The 27,346-nt window shown below is 43.9% G+C and overlaps 1 protein-coding gene across 8 annotated transcripts in view; it reads left to right on the top strand.

Moving 5' to 3' along the window:
* HNRNPR (heterogeneous nuclear ribonucleoprotein R) overlaps positions 1-27,346 on the top strand; it is a 160,173-nt gene that overhangs the window by 51,328 nt on the left and 81,499 nt on the right. For 7 of the 8 annotated variants that reach the window (XM_033953569.1, XM_033953567.1, XM_033953568.1 and 4 more), the window contains 2 exons: positions 16,092-16,210; positions 21,212-21,319. In XM_033953569.1, the coding sequence (XP_033809460.1) occupies positions 16,092-16,210; positions 21,212-21,319 (227 nt within the window). Of the gene's footprint in view, positions 1-16,091; positions 16,211-21,143; positions 21,320-27,346 lie in introns of all 8 variants that reach the window. The other variant, XM_033953572.1, reaches the window with a different exon arrangement.

The following is a 27,346-nucleotide window of genomic DNA, read 5'->3' as shown; positions in this document are numbered from 1 at the left end:
AGGAATGATGAAGGGGATCATGAACAGATTGGAGAAGGTTATCATGCCACTGTACCGGGCCATGGTGCGCCTTCACCTGGAATACTGCGTCCAGCACTGGTCACCATACATGAAGAAGGACTACTCGAAAGGGTCCAGAGAAGAGCAACTAAAATGGTTAAGGGACTGGAGGAGTTGCTGTACAGTGAGAGATTGGAGAAACTGGGCCTCTTCTCCCTTGAAAAGAGAAGACTGAGAGGGGATATGATCGAAACATTCAAAATACTGAAGGGAATAGACTTAGCAGATAAAGACTGTTCACCCTCTCCAAGGTAGGGAGAACGAGAGGGCACTCTCTAAAGTTGAAAGGGGATAGATTCTGTACAAACGTAAGGAAGTTGATTCTTCACCCAGAGAGTGGTAGAAAACTGGAATGCTCTTCCGGAGTCTGTTATAGGGGAAAACACCCTCCAGGGATTCAAGTCAGAGTTGGACAAGTTCCTGCTAAACTGAACGTACGCAGGTGAGGCTGGACTCATTTAGAGCACTGATCTGTGACCTGGGGACTGCTTGGCACGATAGACTACTGGTCTGACCCAGCAACGGCAATTCTTATGTTCTTATGTTAAATTCGATGATGGCCTCCAGAGTTTTGAATTATAATTTCATCTTTACTACTTATTTCAAATATTTTATTGAAATACTCCCTGGTTTTCTCAGCATAGGCTTTTAGAGTTCCAGCAAGTCATTGCTACACTAGCACAATTTAGGTTACACCTTCTCCAGTCATCTTATGATGCGTTTGAGCTTTCCTCAAGGGTCACTGCTTTCTCATTAGCGATGCGCCGCCTTGCCTGGCTTCGCACTATTGATATGGACCCCAATATTCAGGCTCGTCTGGCCAATATTCCTTTTGAGGGCAATGACATCTTTGAATCTATAGAGGCCGCCACTAAGAAGTTGTCTGAGCATGAGAAATCTTTTGCTTCCCTTGGTGAACACTCTTGGAGATGATGCCAGGCCGAAGGGTAGCACTCTGTACTGGAAATGCAGATTCCCCACCCAAAATTCTGAGGTACTGATAGGAGGCTGGATGAATGGGAATGTGAGTGTAAGTCTCCTTGAGATCTAGAGAACATAACCAATCATTCTGATCTAGAATGGGATATAGGGATGCCAGGGACATGCAAAATTTTTCTTTGACCAAAAAGTTGTTGAGAGCCCTGAGATCCAATATAGGCCGCAGATAGCCCATCTTCTTCGGAACTAGGAAATAACGGGAGTAAAACCCCCTTGCTCTGCTGTTCCAAGGGAACTTCCTCAATGGCAAGGAGATAAAGCAGAGCTTGAGCTTCCTGAAGAAGAAGGGTGGTCTAGGAAGGATACTCTCTTGGAGGAAGCTCCGGTGAAATCTGAGTGAAATGAAGAGAGTATCCTTCCCTGATGATGGACAACACCCAGAGGTCTGATGTAATGGTCTCCCATCGATGGTAAAAATGATGGAGATGACCTCCTATAGGAAGAGAAGAGGACAGAGGCAGAACGATGGAGGTTATGCTCTGTTTGAGACAGTCAAAAAGGCTGAGAAGCCTTGTGTGCAGCAGAAGGCTGAGGTTTCTGTTGCTTCTGCTGCTGCTGTGGTTTCTTAGGAGATGCTTGAGTGTAAGGAGCTGCTCTGGGAGATAACGCCTCTGAAAGGATGAAAGAGGTCGAGAAGATTTGGTAGGAGCTGGACAAGCTTGGGCAGATTTATATGTCTATGTCTGTGTTCCTGCTATATTCACTTGAAGGAAGCTGCTAGTTTAATCGGACTCTGGGGTTAGCACTCAAGGGGATTACCAGAGAGACTCTGACCTGTGCTAGGTCACCCAGTCTCGGTTTGTCTCCAGACTGGGTCGACATATGGCATATCACGGCACAGTGAGATCAGCAGTAAGATAGTGCCCTGTATTTCACATGGGTATCTCATTGTTTCTCTTGGGGTTCCTGCAGATTGAGCCTTTGTCTGTTGGTAACTGTCCTTATTTGGGCCTCTGTGCTGCGCTGCATGTGTCTAGTAGTGGCATAGGATATATATGCCTAAAGGTAGTACAAACAGTTTCCAAGTTCGGGCTGTCTCTATGGGCATAATGACACTTCGCATCTTCCTGCGGCCAGGACTCTCTTTCTCTATTTCTGATAGGGCCTGGACTTCAGATTTCCATGCTTATCACGCTGGTTTCTCCTGTCGCCATTTTCTCATGGCACATGCTAGACGGACCCCCCGACCAGACAGGAAGGGTTGTACAGCTCCTTCTAACCAGAAGCCAGTTACCTATTCTATCAAACCCGCAGAGGAGCATGCATTATGTGGCTGTTAGCCTCATCCCTGAAGCTCTCATTACCGATGTGAGCTTTGTCTTATACCTGTTAGATGCTGTTGTTTTCCACGGGGCGGTAGATGCAGGCTGCCGCAGCTTAATCTTGATTTTCAGAATTCCATCATAGTCCTTATTCCATTGGGTGACTGGTTGGTTCTCAGGAGTGTTCCTTTATTCTGATCAGAACTTGCAGTTTTCCTCCAGCTCGTTCCCTGACTCCTGCTTCACTTTATAGTGGTCGTTACTTCCGCTGCCAGCTCTTTCGGCTTTCTCGTGGAAAGGGAGCTGTAATATTGACAGGTCACGAGACTTTTCCCATTCTGCCTGCTGCTTGCATCTTTGCGTTTCTTTCTCCTATTGCAGATTCTTTCTTGGTTTCCCTGTGGATTGAGTATCCAGGGGTGACGCTGGTGCGTTATCTAATCTAATCTAATCCTTAGGTTTGTATACCGCATCATCTCCACGTTCGTAGAGCTCGACGCGGTTTACAGTAGGAGAAATAGGAAGGCACTACAACAGAGGGTTAGAGGTAGAAGTGTGAAGAAAATTTAGAGGACTTGGGATGCCAAGATATAAGAGTTTCCTTGATTCCTAAGTTGAAGGGAGACTTACATTTTTTGAGAAAAGCCAGGTTTTCAGATGTTTGCGGAAAACTTGGAGAGAGCTCAAGTTCCGAAGAGGGGAGGTAAGGTTGTTCCAGAGCTCAGTGATTTTGAAGTGGAGGGAGGTCCCTAGCTTTCCTGTGTGGGAAATGCCTTTTAGCGAGGGGAAAGATAGTTTTAATTTGTGGGAGGATCTGGTGGTATTAGGGTTTGAGGAATTCCAAGAAAGAGGGATAAAGGGAGGGAGGATACCTTATAGGATTTTGAAAGTTAAACAGGCGCATTTATAGTGGACCCTGGCGATTATCGGAAGCCAGTGGAGCTTGGCCAGGAGCGGGGAGACATGGTCAAATTTACTTTTAGCGAAGATGAGCTTGGCTGCGGCATTCTGAATCCGTTGGAGTCTGTGGAGGTTTTTCTTAGGCTTAAGTAGATAGAGTTGCAATAGTCCAATCTGGAGAGGATGATGGATTGGACAAGGAGGGTAAAATGTTTTTGATGGAAGCAGGATCTAACTTTCCTCAGCATGTGAAGGCTGAAAAAGCATTTTTTTTTACCAAGGATTGGAGGTGGTCATTGAAGGACAATGTGAAATCAATGATGATGCCCAAGACCTTGCTCGAGAACTCAAGCTGCAGAGAGGAGTCAGAGGGTAGTGGGATGGAGGTGGGTAAGTGATCTAGTTTTGGACCGAGCCAAAGAAGTCTTGTTTTAGACTCATTCAATTTCATTTGCACAGTGTGGGTCCAGGATTGTAGGTTCATTATACAAGAGGATATGTTCTTAGACAGGTCGGTGAGGTTCGAATCGGTCTCGAGGAGGACGAGGATGTCGTCTGCATAAATGTAAATTGTTTCAAAGGGGGATAGGTTTGCTAGTGCTTGGAACTGTGGTTTCAGCTCTTTCGGATCTGAGGGAAGTGGTTCCATTTGCTTCTTGGTACCCGAATGAAAGGGGGAATTGCTCTGCCTAGCGCTCAATTTCTTATGAGTCTCTTCGTTTCTCGATGTTGAAAATTTCCACATGGAACTGTGAGATTGTTTGCATTTTCACATGTGGCCACCATATCAGCAGAATCTTTTCTTTAGACGCAGCAGATGAATCCAGAGCCCCACCCTTTCTGGATATTGTCTGTCGGTTTTTTCTTGTGCAACTTTCGTAGTTTGTTGTTGTTTATGGTTGTATTCTGTATTATTGCCTTTTGATTTTTGTTATGGGAAAGAAGTTTTTTACATGCTATGCCTATTGATGGTTATGGATGCTGGGGCAAGGAGCTATACTGGAGCTACAGGAGGAGTGCCAGCCAATAGGACCACCTGTTATTCAGTTTCTCTATCTCCGCCTGCTGGTAGATGTGGGCTATCCCATTGGTCTCTGGATTCATCTGCTGCGTCTAAAGGAAAGAAAATTACAGGTAAGAACATAATTTTTCCTTCCTTCCTTCTTCCTGGGAGGAGAAATGGGGAGACGTGCTTTTATTCACTGCATTTTTTTTTTAAAGTGCGTAGCGTTCTTCGCAAGCTAGGTTTCTAATGACTTTTAGTTGTTTAGATCACCTTTTTGTATTCTTCAAGGGACGCCTCAAACGTATGGCGGCGTCCAAAGCCTCCATCGCTCGATGGGTCCAGGAGGACATTCTTTACACTTGCTTGATGGCAGGGAAGCAGTTGGGGAAAGAACTTCATGACCATTCCATCAGAACTTCTTGGACTCGGTCCAGAGGTTTTTTTTCCTTGGAGGAATTTTTGTCTCGTGGCTTCTTGGTCTTCCGAGAGTGCTTTATCTCGGCATTACCGGTTGGATGTGGAGGTGCATGTGGTGGATGCATTTAGTGCTTCGGTTGTTGCGGAGGCGGCGTTTGCTTCCCACCCAGATTGAGGATTGCTTTGCTACATCGCATTGGTCTCTGGATTCATCTGCTGCTGTTGCTAAGAAAGGAAAAATTATATTCTTACCTGTTAATTTTCTTTCCTTTAGACGCAGCAGATGAATCCAGAGCCCCACCCTTTCTGGATATTGTCTGTCGGTTTTTTCTTTTGCAACTTTCAAAGTTTGTTGTTATTGATGGTTGTATTCTGTATTGCCTTTTGAGATTTGTTATGGGAAAGAAGTTTTTTACATGCTATGCCTATTGATGGTTATGGATGCTTGGGCAAGGAGCTATACTGAAGATACAGGAGGAGTGCCAGCCAATAGGACCACCTGTTATTCAGTTTCTCTATCTCCGCCTGCTGGTAGATTTGTGCTATCCCATTGGTCTCTGGATTCATCTGCTGCATCTAAAGGAAAGAAAATTAACAGGTAAGAACATAATTTTTCCTTCCTTCCTTCTTCCTGGGAGGAGAAATGGGGAGACGTGCTTTTATTCACTGCATTTTTTTTTTAAAGTGCGTAGCGTTCTTCGCAAGCTAGGTTTCTAATGACTTTTAGTTGTTTAGATCACCTTTTTGTATTCTTCAAGGGACGCCTCAAACGTATGGCGGCGTCCAAAGCCTCCATCGCTCGATGGGTCCAGGAGGACATTCTTTACACTTGCTTGATGGCAGGGAAGCAGTTGGGGAAAGAACTTCATGACCATTCCATCAGAACTTCTTGGACTCGGTCCAGAGGTTTTTTTTCCTTGGAGGAATTTTTGTCTCGTGGCTTCTTGGTCTTCCGAGAGTGCTTTATCTCGGCATTACCGGTTGGATGTGGAGGTGCATGTGGTGGATGCATTTAGTGCTTCGGTTGTTGCGGAGGCGGCGTTTGCTTCCCACCCAGATTGAGGATTGCTTTGCTACATCGCATTAGTCTCTGGATTCATCTGCTGCTGTTGCTAAGAAAGGAAAAATTATATTCTTACCTGTTAATTTTCTTTCCTTTAGACGCAGCAGATGAATCCAGAGCCCCACCCTTTCTGGATATTGTCTGTCGGTTTTTTCTTTTGCAACTTTCAAAGTTTGTTGTTATTGATGGTTGTATTCTGTATTGCCTTTTGAGATTTGTTATGGGAAAGAAGTTTTTTACATGCTATGCCTATTGATGGTTATGGATGCTTGGGCAAGGAGCTATACTGAAGATACAGGAGGAGTGCCAGCCAATAGGACCACCTGTTAATCAGTTTCTCCATCTCCACCTGCTGGTAGATTTGTGCTATCCCATTGGTCTCTGGATTCATCTGCTGCATCTAAAGGAAAGAAAATTAACAGGTAAGAACATTATTTTTCCTTCTGTATGCGTTCCCTCCATTCCCTCTGATTCCCAAGGCTGTTGGTGAGTTCAAGAACAATCATGCCACCATGATTCTAATAGCTCCTCAGTGGCCCAGGCAACCCTGGTTCTCCCTTCAATGCGTGACAGCCTCAAAGAAAGCAAACAGAATGCTGGGTATTATCAAGAAGGGTATCACGACCAGGACAAAGGAAGTTATCATGCCACTGTATCATGCAATGGTGCGCCCGCATCTGGAGTACTGTGTCCAGTATTGGTCGCCGTACCTCAAGAAGGACATAACAATGCTTGAGGGGGTCCAGAGAAGAGCGACGAAAATGGTAAGAAGTATGGAAAACCTTTCGTATGCCGACAGGCTAGAACAGCTGGGGCTGTTCTCCCTGGAAAAGAGGAGACTTAGAGGAGACATGATACAAACTTTCAAGATCCTGAAAGGCATAGATAAGGTAGACAGGGACAGATTCTTCAGACTGGGGAACAACAAGTACAAGGGGCACTCGGAGAAACTGAAAGGGGATAGGTTTAGAACCAATGCCAGGAAGTTCTTCTTCACCCAAAGAGTGGTGGACACATGGAACGCACTCCCGGAGGTTGTGGTAGGGCAGAAGACACTACAGGGATTCAAAGAAGGTTTGGATAAATTCCTGAAGGATAAGAGGATTGAGGGATACGGATAGAAGTAAGGATAGGATTTTTAGGGCAGGGAACACTTGACAGGTCATGGACCTGATTGGCCGCCATGGGTGTGGACCGCTGGGCGCGATGGACCTCTAGTCTGATCCCGGTGGAGGCAACTTCTTATGTTCTTATGTTCTTCTTCAACTCAGCAGTAGGGAGCCATACCTTCTACCAGTTTTTTCATCTCTGCTTACACAGAGTCAAGGATCGCTACTTCATCCCAACCTGAAGTCTCTACACTTGACAGCTTGGTATCTCTCAACATAACTCCTCTTCAGTTTTCTCAACCTGTTCGGGACATTTTAGAGGCTTCTAGAAAACCTTCCACTAGACAGTGCTACCACCAAAAATGAACTAGATTTTCTACGTGGTGCATCTCTCACAACAAGGAGCCTCAAGCTACCTCCTTGTCTTCTGTCTTGGTTTATCTTCTGCACTTTTCAATCTCTGGCCTCAAGTCTACATCCATTCGAGTCCATCTTGGTGCAATTGCTGCTTTCCATCAGCCTATCGAAGGGAAACCCCTTCCTGCTCATCCTGTGGTTTCCAGATTTACGAAAGGTCTTTTCAGTGTCAAACCACCTCCAGTGGTTGGGATCTCAACGTTGTTCTTGCTCAATTGATGAAGCCTCCTTTTGAACCAATGGCTACGGCTTATCTCAAATACCTCACTTGGAAAGTGGTGTTTCTCATTGCTCTCACATCTGCTCGAAGAGTTAGTGAGCTACAAGCTTTAGTTGCTGATCCACCTTTCACAGTTTTCCATCATGACAAGGTGGTCCTCCATGCTCATCCTAAATTCTTAACGAAAGTGGTTTCATCTCAATCAATCCATTGTACTTCCAGTGTGCTTTTTCCAAGACCTCATTTTTATCCTGGAGAATCAGCTCTTTATACCCTGGACTGTAAACGTGCTTTGGCCTTCTACTTAGAGCGCACCAAACCACACAGATCTGCTCCTCAATTTTTTGTCTCCTTTGATCCAAACAAGTTGGGACATCCGATTTCTAAGCGAACCATCTCCAACTGGATGGCTTCTTGTATCTCATTTCTGCTATACTCAGGCTGGACTGCATCTACAGAGTCGAGTCACAGCCCACAAAGTCAGCCCTGGTGGCTTCAGTAGCTTTCCTCAGATCCACTCCTATTGAGGAAATACGCAAAGCACAGTGTGTTGCCACCTGGTCCTTGGTTCATACTTTCATCTCTCATTACTGTCTGGATGCTTTCTCCAGACGGGATGGCCATTTTGGCTAGGCAGTATTGCAAAATTTATTCTCCTGAATTGCCAACACTCCCACCATCCAATTCTGGTTAGCTTGGAGGTCACCCACATGTGAGAATAGGCTGCCTGCTTGTTCTGGGATAAAGCACAGTAACAGGTGTTATCCAGGGACAGCAGGCAGCTATTCTTACAACCCACCCACTTCCCCAGGTTGGCTTCTCTGCTAGCTATCTGAACTGAGGAGACGCGCCCTGTGCTGGGTGGGAAGGCACTCGCACATGCGTGGTGCGGCAGACTTGAAACTTCTGAGTTTCTTCAAGCAAGTCTGCTTATGAGGCTGTCCTCATCCGGGCTCCGTGGATGACGTCACCCACATGTGAGAATAGCTGCCTGCTGTCCCTGGATAACACCTGTTACGGTAAGTAACTGTGCTTTATGGTTAACCACAAAATTAAACTACACAAAGCACACTATGCTTCTCAACATTCATTCCTACCAGAACACAGATAACCCCTATGCAAAAATAGGACCAAAAACTAAAAATACTAATATATACAAACAAACCCTAAGATGCAAGACTCTGCATGCAGTACAACCCCCAGAGAAAAAGAAACAAATGCATTTCTTCCTGAACAGTGAAAAATACAGCAGATGTAAATTCTCAAAATTGACACAATTCAAACACTAAATTTAAAAGTAAAATCATTCCCCCTATCTTTGTTGTCTCCCTCCCTCCATGCTGTTCCTTACCTTCTGGCCTGCTCCCTCCTGGCTGTTTTATACTGCCCCCGGTGTTATCTTCGAGCCGGCTCCCTCTTCCTCAGTGCTGCAGTACACAAAGCCGTGGGCAGTGGCTCCTCACGCCTCATCTGGAAGCCGTCCCTCTGATGTTGCAACATCAGAGATAAGGCTTCCGGTTCAGGCATAGGACCTGTTGCCAGCAGCTTTGTGCACTGCAGCACCGAGGGAGAGGGAGTCGGCCCGCTGCATTGATCGCACCGCGGACCGGCGGTTGAAGAACACTGTCTCGGGCCCGATGCACGTGCCGGCCCTGCGGTTGAAGAACACAGCTTTAGATGAACCTATGCCTATATTTCAAGCAATGTTTTTTCACTGATTTCATTCATGTGTTACACTTTGACAGTAATAGGGAGAACTTTGTAGATGGCTGCTCATCTAGCTGCTTTCTAACTCGTATCTAAAACACTTTTAGCATTTGTAATTCTTTTGATTCTCTGCAATGTTCTGTAAAGGTGCCAAAATATTAATGTAAGAAGGGGTTGCCGAGTACTGTAGTCAAAGTATGATTTTTTTTTAACCTGTGATTCAGGAAACAAAACCTGTATCCATTTTTTTTTTTTTTTCCCTTGTAATCTACAAAAATCAGAAAGGCATCCCTGGAATAACAAGAACTTGTTTTGTTCTTACAAAATACAGGCTTAGTGCAACACATAAATAGAGCAAGATACCAAATTTGGGACACTCTATTATGTCTTTTTGACTCTTCTCCCATTCTTCCCTCTTTGATCCTCATTCTCATGTTTCAATCCTCTCCTGCCCCAATATGATGTGTGGGGAAGCTTTAGACAATTTCTCCTTTTCCTAAAAACTGAAATGCTGTATGTAACTGCGATGCTGCAATCTTTGCTTATAATACTCCTGTGCTGCATTTTTAGCCATGGGGCTAGACCCCTGAGGCACTTGTAAATTTCATCTTTAGTAGGGTGTATAGTATTTATGCAAGTACTGTATATACTCGAATATAAGTCGAGACCTCCATTTTAGGAGGAGAAATGGTTGACTCGAATATAAGACGGATGGCTTAATAATCAAGTATCCTGCTAGGATCTGAACCCAACGCCCCCTCCCACACACACACACACACATATACACTCCCCTGTCAGGCTCTGCACCCAGCCACCCTTTCCTCCATTCCCTGCCAGGCTCTCTACCCTGTCCCCCCTCCTTGCCCTGTCAATTGTATCTCCTCTCTGCAGATATCCTGCATGCCACCGCGCCTTCCTTATGACCCGTGTATCTGGAATCCCTGAAGATCCAGAGGTGTAGCAGGCAGGAGTGAGCTTTCTGTGCTCCTGCCCCGCGTCTGAACCAGTCGCTGCTGTGAGTTCTGGCAGTTGAGCTGTACTGAGCAGGAGCACACTTGCCGTGCTGCTGCTCAGTGCTGAGCAGCTTCCTGAATGGCTCCTGCAAATTCTTGCAAGATTTGCCACAGCCATTCAGGAAGCTGCTCAGCGCTGAGCAGCAGCACGGCAAGTGCGCTTCTGCTCGGTACAGCCCAACCACCAGAACTCGCAGCAGCAACCAGCTCAGCAGCGGAGCAGGAGCACAGAAAGCTCACTCTTGCCTACTACACCTCTGGATCTTCAGGGATTCCAGGTACGCGGGTCATATGAAAGTTGTGGTGGCATATAGGATATTGGCAGAGATGAGGTACAATGGACAGGGCAGGCAGGGTGCAGAGCCTGGCGGCCTGCAACAAGTCCAAGAGGGTGCAGGTAGGTATTGACCTGAATATAAACAGAGACCCCCATTTTTTTGGCCCAAAAATGTATTTATTTATTTAGTCATTTATTTAGCCCATCCTCCCAAAGGAGCCCAGAACGGGTTACAAGAGTACATTCATAGTATGTGTAGGACAAACTTTGGTGAAGAATACAGGCTTTACAACATTTACAGTATAGACAAAGGGAATTTGGATTATATCATTTACAGTGTAGATATTACACAATTAAAAATACAGGTTTAGTGGATGTTGGGTGGATTAAATTGCAGCGTTTTCAGTGTAGATATAACATGGAAGTAACATAGCTTTTCTTAGCAGGTGGGAGCATCTTTGTTGTTAAGAGAATATAGTAGTAATTCTGGTTATATTTGCGGTGGCATGTGACAGTTAGTGTCTTTGAGATCCATCCGTTAGGGGGAGGGGGAAAAAGTGCTCACTGCAGATACGGGGACAAGGCCATCCACCGCCCCGTGTGATACTGAATTATTTCTGACATCAATATGTCAGAAAACCACCTTGTTCCAGCTGATTTCCAGATAAGGCATTTCCAGACCTCCAGCTCCCATTGTCTCATTGGAGAAAGGGAGGGATCCATATAGGAACATTCATCCAGGACAAGGAATGGGAAATGTCTTCAGGTGTATCTTTTGATGGAATGTTTTTCTTTTGTTTGCACTTTTATATTCTGCTATTCCAAAAACACTTCTCCAAGCAGATAGCAAGCAACATAAAATAATAAAATGCACATATCTAAGCAAACACACAAAGCACAACAGTAATTATAGTTGAAAGAAATATGCTGTTAGCTATCTTCTAAAACAGCAAAAATCTGACTACATTTGAATATCAGGGGGAAGAATATTTCAACAGCAGTCAAAAGTGTATGATCTTATGTACCAGTAAGGCAAGCAACACATAAAGGAGGCACAACTATCAGGGATCTGAACAGGCACCTGATGAGTAGCTAATGGTTTCAGATTAGAGAATGACACGGCTGTTACCCCACGGGTAGCCGCGGGTAACTCGCTGAAATGGTGAGGGGGAAGAAAGTGCTCACTGCAGGTACAGGGACAAGGCCATCCACCGCCCCATTTGATACTGAATTATTTCTGACATCAATATGTCAGAAATAATTCTTTCTACAGTATTTGCTTTCTACGGTATTTGCTCTACCTCCAGGAGATACTGAAGGTCTAGTCTGTTGGCGGAAGGTGCTTGATTTAAGCCTTCCCCCTTCTCCCAGGGTGCAGTCCACAGCTTGAGTCCTGTGAGTTTGAATCCTTAGACTGGTATTAATCTTGGACCAGACCACTGCTTTACCCCCTTGACCCTGAGAAATGACTCTCTTTCTGTAGCTTCAATATACAGACTACAGCTCAGTAAGGTTTACTGGCAGTGTTCTACACAGGGTCCCCTGCCCACCAATTCCTGCTTCTCAGTTGGGCTATCCTGTAGTGTAGAAAGATTCCAACTGGCCTATCTGCTTTATTCCTCTGTGTCTAGAAAATAACACTCTTTCAAAAATATATTATGAAAGTGAAAACCAAGTTTCCACACCATGAATGGTCGTGCGCTGGAAGCAGTAGGCAGGCTTGGGAGGGTCCCAATAAGAGTGAAATGAGGTCTTGGGTTAGGGGCTGTGGATCTGTGTCAGCCCATAGGGATTTGTATGCCTGGGGCTGGAGGTGTGTATAGGAGACAATGGCTTATCCCTTAACTGCTGGCTCCTATTGTCAAAATTTGTAACATTTCTGACTGAATGTCACACAGCAGCAATCTTGACATTTCAGATTATTACTGCCTGTATCTGCTTCAACTTACAGTTCTTTATTGTCCCTCCAGACTAGCACAGAAACCGATGGTTTACGCTCCTCTTTCAGCAGGTGGAGACTGAGACACTGACTTTTGGCATCAGTATAAGTATGCTGTACAGTCCCTCTTACAATGTTTTTTCTCAGTTTCTAGCAGGTGGAGTGGTCTGTTCAATCTGGATCCCTTTTGTCTTATGGCATGGCTCTTGAAAGAGCTCGCCTGAGGAAGACGGGATATTCATATAAGATGATCTCCACTCTGTTAGGATCTTGAAGACTTTTGACCTCTTGGGCTTATGTGCGTGTTTGGCATCTTTTTGAAGAGTGGTGCTCCATGTGGGGGGTTGAGCTTCTCTGCGCTGCTTTGCCTCACATCTTGGAGTTTCTGCAGGATGGCCTGGAGTGTAGCCTCGCCTGGTCCTCTCTTAGGGTGCAGATTGCCGTGTTGTCTTCATTTCTTGGTCTCTTGCATGGTCAGCAGCTGGCCTCTTCTCCAGATATGATTAGATTCATGAGAGTAGCAAAATTATTCCTATTGCCAGTTTGGCCATCTATTCCTGCCTGGGACCTCTATCTAGTTCTCTCTGTGCTCATTCGTCTTCCATTTGAGCCTCTCAGTTCCTGTACGTTGAAGGACCTTACTGTTAAGGTGGTCTTCCTGTTGGCTATTACTTCCATGAGATGCATGTCTGAACTGCAGGCTGCCTTTCCTGGAGATCTCTAGGAAGCGGGTCATACTGCGGCCGGTTTCCTCCTTTCTGCCTTTTCATGTCAATCTGTCCGTGGTCCTCCCAGTCTTGGATGGTCAGGAGGGCTCTTTTGAGCGGTCAGTTGTTCAAATTCGATGTCCATAGGGTCCTTCGCTCTTATGTTCAGAGGACCTAGAAGTTCCGGAAATCGGATCATCTTTTTGTCCTTAGCAGGTCCTCATAAGGGGGATGGTACTTCCAAGGCTACCATTACGTGATACACTTCAGCATACCTTCTTCAAAGCCTGTTCTGGAATTTCTCAAAGCTCATTCCACTCGGGGTCAGGCAGCTTCATGGGCAGTCTTCTCTTGTACCTCCCAGTGGAGATCTGTAAAGCTGTGGTTTGGTCTTCTCTCCATTCCTTTGTGTTGCACTACCGTGTGGATGTTCAGGTGTGTCGAGATGTCGTGTTGGTTGAGCGCGTTCTAGTGGTGGCCCTTTGGGGGTCCCACCCTTGATGGGTACTGCTTTGATACACATCATCCATTTCTGTGCTGGTTTGGAGGGATGATAAGGAGAAATTTGATCCTTACCTGCTAATTTTCTTTCTTTTAGTCCCTCCAGACTAGCATAGAACCTCGTCTTGTCATGTTGTTTTTTGTTTTTTTTTTCACGAAGAGTACTTTTCTGCGGGTGTTGGTTATTGGGGAAGCTACAAAAGCAGCAGCATTTGGTTCAGCTGGTTTAGCTGGCAAACTTTGGGATGTTTGTGAAGATTCTTGTTCTAATCAGTATCCAACAGTGTTTTCCTGGTTCACTTGGGGCTAGGCTTATGTTTTTTCTCCACGTGAGTGTGGAGTCGTATGTTCTGCATCAGCCTAGTTGTTTTCTACTTGGCTATTCGTAAAGACTAATTGTAAAAGAGACTGAATAGTCCACTTGTACTGATGCCAAAAGTCAGTGTCTCAGTCTCCACCTTCTAGCAGAGGAGCGTAAACCATCCGTTTCTGTTCCAGTCTGGAGGGACTAAAAGAGAGAAAATTAGCAGGTAAGGACCTAATTTCTCCTTGCTATTACTTTACCTGTTCCAGTCTCAAGGTGGCTGCTGAGAGACTGCCACTGAAGGTCTTAGTAGTCTTTTTGGCATGGCTGAGAGCAACTGCAAGTCGCTCTTTCCCTGGTTAGGACCCAGACCACCTAGGCGCCAAGGTAGTCCCAGGGAGGGGGGAGCTGGATGACAGGTGGGTCTGGGAGGGTGAGGGCAGTGGGAGAGGGGCATGTTTCAGCTGAAAATGCACTAACATTTTTGGCTGAAACCTGAACCTGGATATGTGGCTGGTTTTGGTGCCAAAACAGAGATTTGGTCATTTCAATTACTACCTTGAGTTAGGCACACGTGTCTCCACTTTCCAGACCTGTGTCTGGGTTTGAGACCCTTGAAAGGGGCAGATTTCTGAGGTTCTTTGGTTTCTGCAGCAGGGTTTCAGCCAGAAGCTAGAGTTGAACTTTCTAAAGGATCAGCTGGTGCCTGCTTTCCTGGGGGGGTTGGGGGGGGGTTGTTTTGCAGTATCCTAGGTCTCTCCTTTGCCACTCATGGAAATATTGTTTGATTTATGAAAGGGGTTTCTCATTTGTGCCCCCCCCCCCTTTATTCAATTATCTCATCATTCCTGAGATTTGAACTTGGTGCTCAATGATTTTTCCAGTCCTCCTTTTGAGCCTCTCAAGTCAACCTTGATTAAGAACCTCACTGTAAACAGTTTTCCTGGTGTTGCTTTTGTCAGCTAGGTTCTGACATGTTGGGACACCGTACTTGTCTTTCTCTGAGTATTTTATGGCCTTTCATACCGTTCACTTCTTAAATCTTTTTTTTTTTTGTCCTTTTCCATGGTCTCAAGAAACATTGGGCAGTGTCAAATGCCTTCATTGTGCATTGGATCAAAGCCAATAAGGCCACTTAAATTTGCAGGAACAAGAGTGCTAGATTCAGGGCTCACTCAACTTGAGTGTAGGTGACCATCTGGGTGGAAGCTTGATCAGTCTCTTCAAAGTGCACTTTTGTGAAGCTTTAGACTAGATGTGCTAACTATGTAGAGAGCCTGTTTGGGCTTTGGCAGGGCCATCATTCAGGGGTCTTTCCCAACCCAGTGAGTTCCACATGGGTACATCCAGTCAGGATGATGCAATCAGGAAGTGAGAGAGGTGATATTGTAGTCATACTTATTAATTTACTTTAGTCCATCTGCATTGTCTGAGACCCTACCACAGACTAGTTAACAGGACTCTTATCTCTCTCTCTCTCTCCCAAACTAGATAGACAAATATATTTTTAACTTTCCTATGAGCACCAGCAGGTTATACCAGTGATGTCATTGGGAAAGATCAGTTTTTCTACATCCCCCTATTGGCAGAAAAAGACTATACCAGTCACTCAAAATGATGCACTCTTCTTTTGTAAACCAAATTGAGCCTCTGTTGACTGGAGGATGATCCTGGTATATAAACCGAAAGATTGGATGCTTAAGCCTACTTTGTGAATACTTTCAGATTATATTTTCCTTAGCAACAGCAGCAGATGAATCCTGAGACTAGTGGGATAGCAAACATCTACCAGCAGGTGGAGATATAGAACTGATTTACAGGTGTCCCTCTTGGATGTAACGACTCCTGTCCATTCAGTATTCTATATCTCCAGGAGGCAGATGGTTGCAGTTTACTGGCTCCTGAAATTTTACTATGTTTGCTCTGTGTTTCTACTGCTGGGGCTACCCTTCAGTGAGATAGGGCTATGCGATGCCTATATTTTTTGTGTTTTTCCTTTTTCTCACTCATTTCATCTCTCTGTATGGATGTGTATATAGGTGATACTGTGCAGGTGTGTATAAATTAAATAGTAGCAGATGGCTTTAAAATGGGGTAAATAACTTGTTTGTACTTGTTTTGCTGGAGGCAGAGATTCTTTAATAATAATTTTCTGTATGTGTGTGTTGTTGTTGTTGTTTTTTTTTAAAGGTTTGGTAGCATATGTTGACCTTGATGAAAGAGCAGTAGATGCTCTTAGAGAATTTAATGAAGAGGGAGCTCTCTCTGTCCTACAGCAATTTAAGGAAAGCGACTTATCACATGTTCAGGTAAGATAATATACAGAGGAATGCTTAAAGTTCTTTCATTTCTATGGCCATAGTCATTGCCCAGTGATTCATTTTTGTTTTATTAATTCTTTGCCTTCTTCATCCAAGGCAGTGTACAGAATCGATAAGTCTTAAATACTGATCTTCCCAACAGTTCTCAGCAGTTCACTGAGTGCCCTCGGGACACCTTAGCTTTAGTAGTACTGTATCAAAAATCCAATAAAAGTAGGTCTCAAATTTTCTTAGGTTCTAAGAGCCAGACTTACAAATGATTGCATTATTTGTATATGCCTTGGCCTCTGGCCATTTTCCATTTCACCTCTCTCCAGGCCTCTGGTTACTGCCTATTTGTCACTCCATCATCTTAGCCCTAGCATCAGAACAATGTTTTAAATCTCGGCCCCCCTCTCAACTGCAGCTTATTGTGACTCTGGGCAAGTCACTTAACCCTCTCGCCACAGGTACAAAATAAGTACCTGTATATAATATGTAAACCACTTTGATTGTAATCACAGAAAGACAGACAGTACCGTATTTCCCCCGCACATAGGCCGCCCCTCTGCATAGGCCGCAGAAAAGGGTGGCCTATGTTTAAAAGCCGGAAGATAAGCTGCCCCATGGTATTAGCCGCAGCTTATCTTCCGGTACCTCCCCTGCCTTTTACATTCATTCCCCCCACCCCCGGTACCTTTTTAGGAAGCCCCCCCTCGCTGGCACGCAAATTGGGTCTCCAGCGGTGCAGGGCAGCCGTGATCTCTTCAGCATCCGGCCTGCCCCCGCACTGCCCACTGAATGGCCAATGTCACCCCTCGCGGGACTCGCAAGAACTGACCTCAGCCACTCAACAAGCGGTGCAGGGGCAGGCAAGCTGGGTAGGCTATTTAGAGGTGCCAGCCAGGTAGGAGAAGGGCCTCCATACTTGTCATCCTTCATGCAGTTTTGATGCTGTATCTCATGGCACCTGATATTTGTTGAGCCCTGCCATTAAAAACTGATTTGACTATAAAGTGTTTAGAGGGTACTAAAAGACCAAGAGTAAAATTGATTTTTTAATGCTTTTTACAGATTAATCTTATAAATGGAACACTAATTCAATTTATTGGGATTAAATAGTTAGGGTTTTCTAACTATTATAGTTTGTATAAGGACTAAATTAGCTAAACTATGCTATGTTAACACATATTAACATGAATTAATGTATGTTAACCTCAGTTCCATCTCTGGTTTCTCTTCAAATCGAATAAATATAATAAAACTCTAAGCGCGCATGCGCACTTAGTTTTGTGATTCCTGGCTCCGTAAGGTGTGCCTCCGTGCCAAATTCAATTTTCGAACACGGAGGCAGGCCAGAACACGGAGCAATTCTCCCCTCGCCGTCACTCACCGCCAGAGTGCCGCCTCACTGCTGCCGCTGAATCGGAGGGGGGGGGGGGGGCACAGGCGCACCTGCCAGCATTTTCTTCTCACCCTCTTGCCTGCTCACCCACCCGCTGCGGCTCCTCTCTCGAACGGGCCGGGGACCGGATCGCCTCCACGAGCGAAGTGAGGAGCCGGCCTGGGCGGTGCAAAGTCCATGCCCGACCCCGGCTCTGCCTAGCGCTGGCTGCTCCGCGCAACCCTGACCTCCTCCTCCTCCCGCAGATGTGTGCGCGCAGACGGGTGGACGGCCCACAGACAGGAGGCTGCTGAAGCCGGAAACGCACAAAGCTTCCCCGGGGGGGGGGGGAGGGGGCGGCAAGCGACGGCGAGGAGGGAGTGGGAGCAGGCTGCAGAGGCTATCGGTGCCTGTAGGTCGCGGCGACTTCAGGCAGATGTCGGTGGAGGGCAGACAAAAAAGAACGGAGGTAAGGGTTGCTGCTGGACATGGGCAGAGGTGCTGATGGACCGGGGTGGGGGGGCAAAAGCTCAAAGCCTTCTGGTCTCACTCTCAATCTCGCAGCCCAGGCCGCACCGGAAGAGGGAGGATCTTCGGGCACTGGTGCCAAGTCGGGTAAAGGGTGTCATTGACTGCTCAAGGGGGGGGGAAGTAGGATCGCGGTGGAGGGGGAGCAACACGAGCGGGGGGATGCCGGATCGCGGGGGGAGGGGGCGCTCGTACAGCGAGGCAAGCTCGGTTTACGAGGCACCAAGTTTGCGAATGTTTTGCTCGTCTTGCAAAACACTCGCAAACTGGTGCACTCGTAAACCGAGGTACCACTGTATACTAATGCTCGAAGTATGGGAAACAAAATTCTGGATCTAGAAGCAGTGATGGAAGAAGAGTTGGATATAGTGGCGATCACGGAGAACCAAGTTTATTAAAACTTTGTTATACCGCCTTGTCAGCTATTTGCAAGGTGGTTGTACAATAAAATCAAGTGGGGGGGAACAAATAGTAACAAAGAAATAACATCATCAATTAAGACTGGGATGTAGTTATACCAGGCTATAATCTGTTCAGGAAAGACATGGTAGGAAGAAAAGGAGGGGGATTAGCATTATATGTTAAAGATCATATTAAAGCCACACAATTGCAGGATCTGCAGGGCAAGGAAGAGGCACTGGATTAATTTAGTAAAAGGGAATGGTAAATACAGACAGAAGAAGTGGACAAAAATTTAATAGTGGACATTCAGAATATATCTTAAAAGGGGGGAATTTTACTATTAGGTGATTTTAACATGCCGGATGTTGATTGGGGTATCCCTATTGCAGGGTCTTCTTGAAGTAGGGAGATCCTGGATGCTCTACAAGGAGAACAGTTCCAGTAGTTAGGAATGGAACTCACGCAGGATGGAGTCATACCGGATTTAGTGCTTACAAATGGGGAAAGTGTTTCTGATGTTACAGTGGGTGATCATCTGGCAACCAGTGATCACTGCATGGTACGGTTTAATATTAATATGGGTATAGAGAGGGCTTATTCAAAAGTAAAAGTTCTATACTTTTAAAAAACTAACTTTGTTCGAATGGGGGATTACATCAAGGAATTGTCTGGAAGGAATTGAAATGCAGTGAGCATAACTGAAAGGAGTTATTGTAAGGGCAACAAATCTTTTTGTGAGGCAAGTAAGAGGAAAAGAAGGTCGCTTTTGGTTCTCAAAAATAGTTGCTGAGAAGGGAAGGAATAAGAGGTTAGCTTTCATAAACTACAAAAGATCACAGAAATAGGAAGACAGGCAAAAATATTTGGAAAAGTTTAAGGTCGAAGTCAGGAATAGCTGACATGGTAAAATGAGGAGACAAAACATTTTTTAGATATATTAGTGATAGGAAGAAGTACAAAAATGAGACTCAAAAGTGAAGCTGATAAAGAAAAGGCTGAATTGCTTAACAGATATTTCTGTTCTGTGTTCATGGCTAAACCCACCCGCCCACTGTTGCCGAACCTCTTTTTTTTTTTTTTTTTTTAACCCCTCCCCTCGGTCCATCTGTCTTCCTTCGCCATTCCCCGTTTTTTACCTGGTGGTCCAGCATCCAGCCAGCTCCTCATTTCCCGGTCAGCGGCGAAACAAAACAGCAGTGCATCCATCAGGGGCAAGCTTTACGCTCTCCCGCTTGGCCCCACGCTGCTTTCCAAATGGTTGCCATAGGTTCTTGTGAGACTCGCAAGAACTTAGGTAGCCAATTGGAAAGCAGTATGGGGCTGAGCAGGAGAGCATAAAGCTTGCTCCTGACAGCCGTGCTGCTGATTTGTTTCACCACTGGCCGGGAAATGAGCCCAGAAGAGTGAAGGCAGCCACGGCAGGCAAGGAGGGAGTGAAGGCAGCTGGAAATGATGGCGGCAGAATTTTAAAAGATACGGGGGGGCTTGCCTGGGGCTGGATGGCTGGCCGGCCTAGAGCTGGCCTGGAGTTAGCCTGAGGCTGGCTGGCCTGTAGCTGGCCGGCTGGCCTGGGCCGGGCTGGCTGGCCTGGAGCTGGTTTGGGGCTGGGGGCAGGCTGGCTTGGGGCTGCCTACCATTAGACGTGCCCACCACTAGATGTGCCCTGTACCCTGTCCTGGCCTACCAGTAGACCACCAAAGGGGGTACAGGGACACCATTTGGTTTAGAATTTTTTTTTCTTGGTTTTTTCCTCTAGAGGTGGGTGTGCATCTTATGGTCAGGTATGTCTTATGGAGCGAAAAATACAGTATAAGGCTGGATGTTAATTACTTATTTCAAACTGTGATATGGACTTTGAAATTGTGGCTCCTGCAAGTTAAGGCATGTCCTCTTGTCCTTTTTTAAAATAGCTTCAGCAGTTTAAAAATGTCTAGATATTATATTCACACCGAATATTCGGAAAAGGTGGCTGTTAAATCTGCTATCTGGATATCTTTGGCCAGCCTTTTTCCTGAATCGTGCTATCATCTGAATAAGATTTAGAAACATGCTGTCTCTGCCTACTCTGATCTGGCACTATCTGCATAGTTCTTCTAATATTATTAGACAACAGCCTCTGCTCGGCACTATCTGGATAGTACTGCAGAGTATTCCTTTCAGTACCCTTATCCAGGTAGTAGGTTGTGATGGTATTTGGTTAATTCCTTTTAGGATATTGACTCTTGTATCTTTGTCACGTTTGATTTATGTGCATATTCATGGATCATGTATGTTCGTATTATAATCTGCCAGGGACTTTGGAATGTCAGCATATAAAAGATTTAAGAAATAGTCTATAATTATATATATATATATATTAAACTAGTTCTTACCATATTAGACAGTGGTTGAGATTTTGTTTAAAGGGGCAAAATCATGTGGACATTGGTTTCTAAATATCTTGGTTAGTGCTTCTTTTGCAAGCAATTTTTACTCCTATATAGAACCCCTAAATTGGATGGTGGATTTATAAGGATATTAGCATTTATGAATAATCATTATGTATGTATGAATTTTGATAAATTTATGCAGCTGGTCATTTATTGATGCTTGACAGTTTCATCTTTCTTTTTTTCTTTCTTTGTACAGGTTTTAAAAACTTCAAGACTTTGTACTTTAATATGTTATAGCTTAATTTTTACCAACTGTGATTTCAGAACAAAAGTGCATTTTTATGTGGAGTTATGAAAACCTACAGGCAAAGAGAGAAGCAGGGCAGCAAAGCTCAGGAGTCAACAAAGGGACCAGATGAAGCAAAAATTAAGGTTAGTTTTTGAGGTTTTTTTAATGTATGCTTTTTGCTTCTCTTTCCTTTTTGTTAAATGAGATTGGCACATATCATGAATTTTTCATATTATTAGTTATACTCATTAACTTAGTCAGAAGATGCAGTCATTTTAAGGACAAGGAAAGGTTGAAGCTAACCTTGAAATGAAAAATTATCTGTGTTCAGAATAGTCAGGTGTTTTCTATCTAGATAGGAACATTGCACATTTTATGCACAGGATAATATCTGAATGAAACTTAAGTAGAGACACGCTGTAAGATTTTTCCATGTAGTGTTGAGAGCTTAGAATGTATTTAATTTTATCCGAGGACATGCCAATAGCATATTCTCACATATGGGTGACATCATCCAAGGAGCCCAGTACGTACAGTATAAAAGCATACCGTCTCTTTAAAAATCTTGAGACTGCCTGTACTGCGAATGTGTGAGTGCTTTTTCACCTGACGTCGGCTCGCCAGACTGTCAGTTCATAGTTTTCCATGGAGTAGAGAAGCTGTTCTTAGAGTTTCTCTAAGTGTGCTTATTTTGTATGTGTATTTTGTGCCTTCCTGTTATTTTTGTCATATATTTATTTTCTTTTGTTACATATTGAAATTTTCTATTTTGATTTCTATTTGGTTTTGAGCCTGTGGGCACTTTTCAGCCTCTTCTCAAGCTGGGAACGTTGACTCGATTTCAGTTTGCCTACTTGAGCTCCCCAGACTATTGCGTCCTTTGACCTCATATCGGCGTTTTTTCCTTCTATGTCCAAAATGCCTAGCGGCTTCAAATGGTTCATTCAATGTCACAGAACCCTTTCAGGCAAGGATCCACATAACTGATGTATCCAGTGTCTAGGTCCTCAACATTAGGATACTTCTTGTGCTCTCTGCTCCAAGTTGCAGAACAGGTTGTTTAAGGCCAGAAATTGTAGTTTGAATAATTTTTTTGGTCAACTTTAACTGCATCGTCTATGACTGGAGACTCCAACACTGATCATCGATCGACACCAGTACTGATAATGATAACTCTTGCATTGGGGGAACTTGTAAGAAGGCTGAAAAACATAAACATCTATCCCCCTCTGAACAGGCATTAGGATCGTCCAAGGTGTCATCATCGACACACTATGTCGACGCACAGATGCAAGATATTCATGCTAAAAATCGGTGTCTCCTCTGAAGCTTGCCTTGACATCGAGGTTCCCAATGCTTCGACACCTGATGCAGACTGTGTCTACTCTGCCCTTGCCAATATTGGTACCGGTGCCATCTCCACAGAATCAGCTCAGAGAGTTGTTGCAGAATAAATTAATTGGATTGCTGCAGTTGCACTCAATGTAAAAATCTGCTTTAACACACCCAGCCTCGACTCAGTTTGAGCACCGTCCTCAAACTCCATCGGGCCATAGATCTTGGGCACCAAGACGTCGAGCGTCTAAGTTGAGATGTCCATCTTCTAAGGAGCACACTCATCATTTCAACGCTCCTCTCAACGTCCATCTCCAAGATCTTGTCACTCTCAATGTTCTCTTCAGTGTTCTACATTTACAAGGGCTGACAGGAGTATGACTAAGATCTATCACTACACTCTTCTAGCTACTATCCTGACTTGTCTGCAGATGAGTCCTACAGAATTCTGTCTGATCCGTGTCCTACCTCTTTGACAAAGGTTGCCTCCAGAAAGTGTCTTTTGTAAAGTTCATCAGATAAATGGGGCAGGTACTGCAATCTGAATCAGAGCTTTGAGCAGAGTTCATGCATGCTCTTGACTACAAAGAACTGTATTAAGGTTCCTCTATACCAGTGGTCTCAAACTCAAACCCTTTGCAGGGCTACATTTTGGATTTGTAGGTACTTGCAGGTCCTCAGAAAAAATAGTTAATGTCTTATTAAAGAAATGACAATTTTGCACGAGGTAAAACTCTTTATAGTTTATAAATCTTTCCTTTTGCCTAAGTCTTAATGATAATATTGTAATTTATAGCTAAATAATAATAATAACTTTATTCTTCTATACCGCCACAATCTTGCGACTTCTAGGCGGTTTAGACATATGATTAAGAAACTGTTTTACCCAAGGCCTCAAAATAGTACCTGGTAGGCTGCATGTGGTTCCTGGGCTACAACTTTGAGATCACTGCTCTATCCAATGTTATGATAGATGCCATATTTAAATACTGAGAAGCTCCACTTTCTGTCCCAGTAGCTCCACAAAAGTTGGATACTCTATAGAATCTAATTGTACCCAGGCTTTTGACAAAACACAGTTGCAACACCAGCCCTCGGTTGTGGAAGCTGCCTTTAAAGCAAGCTAGTAATTCCAGAATTTATGCAAGTTCTCCACCAGGCAGAGAAGGCAGAACCCTAGATAGGTTTGGGTGCAGAGTGTTGAAGTTCCATGCTGGCTTATAGAATATTAAACTACAGTTTCTATATGACATTTTACATGAAAATCACTCATCTTAAATGTCATCTTATGACCAATATATACCATCAGAACATTTAAATGTTTACCAACACCTTACCAATGATCTAGAAAGTACACTTCCCAGTACCCTCCACAACTTACTTTTTAAAGCCTGGTGGTCTAGCAGTGAAGTGGGGCAGGAGCGATCTTCCTAAGCTCCTGCCCCATGTTGAGTTGTGAACATAAATGGCTGCATGTCAAGTGATCAGATTCTTGGAAAGTGCCCTGCATGACCATCACGGATTTTGATGAAACTTCATATGCAGAGTCCACCATGTCTCAAACGAACTTTGGTAAAGTTTTAGTTTCGCCTGTGGAATATTTGTGGAGATACAGCCATTTGTTTGACCCCATACCGCAATGAAATACAGTATGACGATGACATTCTGACAACTTTGAGACACAATATCTCACGAGCTATGCTTCCAAAAAAAATTGAAACTTAGCTACCCTGCACAACTTTTGGAGCTCTATTCAGTGCTACCAATAATAATTTTTGTTGAGCACTGAGTGAATGGCTGAATTACAGTAAACTTGGCCGAAAAAATTAGTGCTCCAAAAAAAGTCAAAGTTTGATATTACTTAGCTCCCACAATAATTGAGTAATAAATGCGAAATTTGGCGCATAATGTCTCAGTACAACGTTGTTTTCAAAAGTACATTTTCAATCTCCAAGCTCTTTCCATTAGTTTACAAATTAAGTGTAAAGTTGCTAATTTGTGTAAAAAGGCCAAAAATAGGGTATTTTCAGCCTGCTTTTACAGAAAAATACCTTTTAGAAACTCTTTCAAATCAGTCTCATTAGAAAGAGCATATTTCAAACCCCCTAAAAAAGTGGACTTCATTTTTCAACGCAGGTTAACAATGGCTGAAAAAGGGGGACAAAGTTGGGAGACGTTGCCACGGCAACAACCTCTATTTCTTTTTTTTTTTTAAACTTTAACAACCTCTATTTCAACATAGTTCTGTCATTTTTAAAGTTTCAGTTTTGTATTGACGTAGTATTACTACTACTCTATTGCGTTGGTCCATGGTGACATTGTCACTACCAGTTCAAGAGTTTGAACTGGCAACCCCATCGCCATAGGGGTCACGCCCGATAGCTGTGCAATACCAGCCACGGATGGGCCACTTCGTCCAGGTTCCCAAGCCTTGCATTTGGTTTCTTTGTCAAGGTTCCAAAGCCTTTTGTTGGTATCTTTCTGGTTCCAAAGCCAATGATTAGGGTGTCTTATCCTAGGTTCCCAAGCCTAAATTGGGTATCTTATATGGTTCCCAAGCCGAAGTGAAGTCCACTTTGTTGGCATCAATTCGTTGGTATCCATTTTAAACTGAATTATTAATAATGTGGATCTGAAAAAGAAAACAAGTTGTAATTTGTGATCTGCATGCAACAAAATTATCACCTCAATTTCTAGTTAGGAATAATCATTAATTAAGAACACTATAATTGTACCCAAAGCTTGAGTAAAAATAAACAGGGAAAAACAGTGTGAAAAGTGACATAATTGTAAGTTGAAACGTAGGCCGTTGCCATGGTGACATCTCCCAACTTTGTCCCCCTTTTTCGGGCATTGTTAACCTGCGTTGAAAAATGAAGCCCACTTTTCTAGGGGATTTGAAATATGCTCTTTCTAATGAGACTGATTTGAAAGAGTTTCTGATAGGTATTTTTCTGTAAAAGCAGGCTGAAAATACCCTATTTTTGGCCTTTTTACACAAATTAGCAACTTTACACTTAATTTGTAAACTAATGGAAAGAGCTTGGAGATTGAAATTGTACTTTTGAAAACAACGTTGTACTGAGACATGCGCCAAATTTCGCATTTATTACTCAATTATTGTGGGAGCTAAGTAATGTCAAACTTTGACTTTTTTTGGAGCACTAATTTTTTCGGCCAAGTTTACTGTAATTCAGCCATTCACTCAGTGCTCGACAAAAATTATTATTGGTAGCACTGAATAGAGCTCCAAAAGTTGTGCAGGGTAGCTAAGTTTCAGTTTTTTTGGAAACATAGCTCGTGAGATATTGTGTCTCAAAGTTGTCAGAATGTCACTGTCGTACTGTATGTCATTGCAGTATGGGGTCAAACAAATGGCTATATCTCCACGAATATTCCACAGGCGAAACTAAAACTTTACCAAAGTTCGTTTGATACATGTGGGACTTTGTGCATAAAGTTTTATCAAAATCCGTGATGGTCATGCAGGGAGCCCTTGATCACTTGACATGGAATAACCCTGCTGTGAGTTCCTGCTAGTCTCGCCACCATGATTCTCATCGCACCTTGTGACTGCATCAACCATGGCTTCCTCATCTTCTACAACTCAACATTTGGGAACCTCATATTTCCAACCTTGCTGACAAAGAATGAGGGCTCTCTTCGCCATCCCAATCTATGTTCAGCTCTCACAGCTTGGTATCTCTTTCCCAACCACTGAATGTATTTGCAATATCTGCACCAGTGTCAGCCAACATTGAAGCTTATAGAAAGCCACCTACACAGCACTGCTGTCATCTCACGTGAACTTGTTTCAAAATCTGATTAATTACAACTCACTAGATCCAATAGCCTGTCCTCTCCCGTTGGTCTTAGATTACCTTCTACACTTCTCTAACTCTGGACTATAAACAAATTCAATCAGAGTTCATCTTGGTGCTATTAGTACTTTCCATTCTCAGCTAGACAAAAAGCCATTGTCTCTACATCCTTTGGTTGGTAGATTCATGAGAAGCCTTCATACAAGACCACCTTCATATAAGATCAATGAAGCCGCATCCTGTGACTTAAGACCTTAGAAACATAGAAACACGATGGCAGATAAAGGCCAAATGGCCCGTCCAGTCTGCCCATCCGCAATAACCATATAATAATAATAATAACGGTTTATATACCGCAGGACCGTGAAGTTCTATGCGGTTTACAATGATTATAAATGTTACAAATTGAGTAGAATTGACATAGTTAATATCTATTGTTTAGCAGTTCTAGAGATCTGGTATTGTGAGAGAGATTGTGCGAATCAGTTTCCTATGTACTTTAGGAACAGATACATTTTTCAGTTGTCTCCTAAATTCCCTATATGTATTGGCAAGCGTAAGTAGTTGTTTCAGATCGTTGTCCCATAATGCTGCTTGATAAGAGAGAAGATGTTGGTGGTGAAACATGATGGCAGATAAAGGCCAAATGGCCTGTCCAGTCTCGTTTGAACCGCTCTCAGCTTCATCCTTCAAGTATCTCACTTGGAAAGTAGTATTACTCATATTTGTTACATCTGCACACTGAGTCATTGAACTTCAAGTGCTTATGTGTGATGTACCTTATAAAACATTCTACCACGATAAGGTAGTTCTTCGTGCTCAAGTTCCTCCTGAAGGTCATCTCTGAATTTCATCTGAACCAGTCTATATAACTCTTCCTGTTTTCTTTCCAAAACCACATTCTTAGAGTGAGCAGACTTGATGGGCTATAGCCCTTATCTGCTGTCATCTTTCTATGTTTCTACGCTGGTGAAGCTGCACTCCACACATTGGATTGTAAATGAACTATTCTTA

The sequence above is a fragment of the Geotrypetes seraphini genome, chromosome 8, assembly GCF_902459505.1.
Source record: "Geotrypetes seraphini chromosome 8, aGeoSer1.1, whole genome shotgun sequence".
NCBI lineage: Eukaryota > Metazoa > Chordata > Amphibia > Gymnophiona > Dermophiidae > Geotrypetes > Geotrypetes seraphini.
The sequence above is the reverse complement of the archived record's forward strand: the minus strand, read 5'-3'. Positions and strand labels throughout refer to the sequence as shown.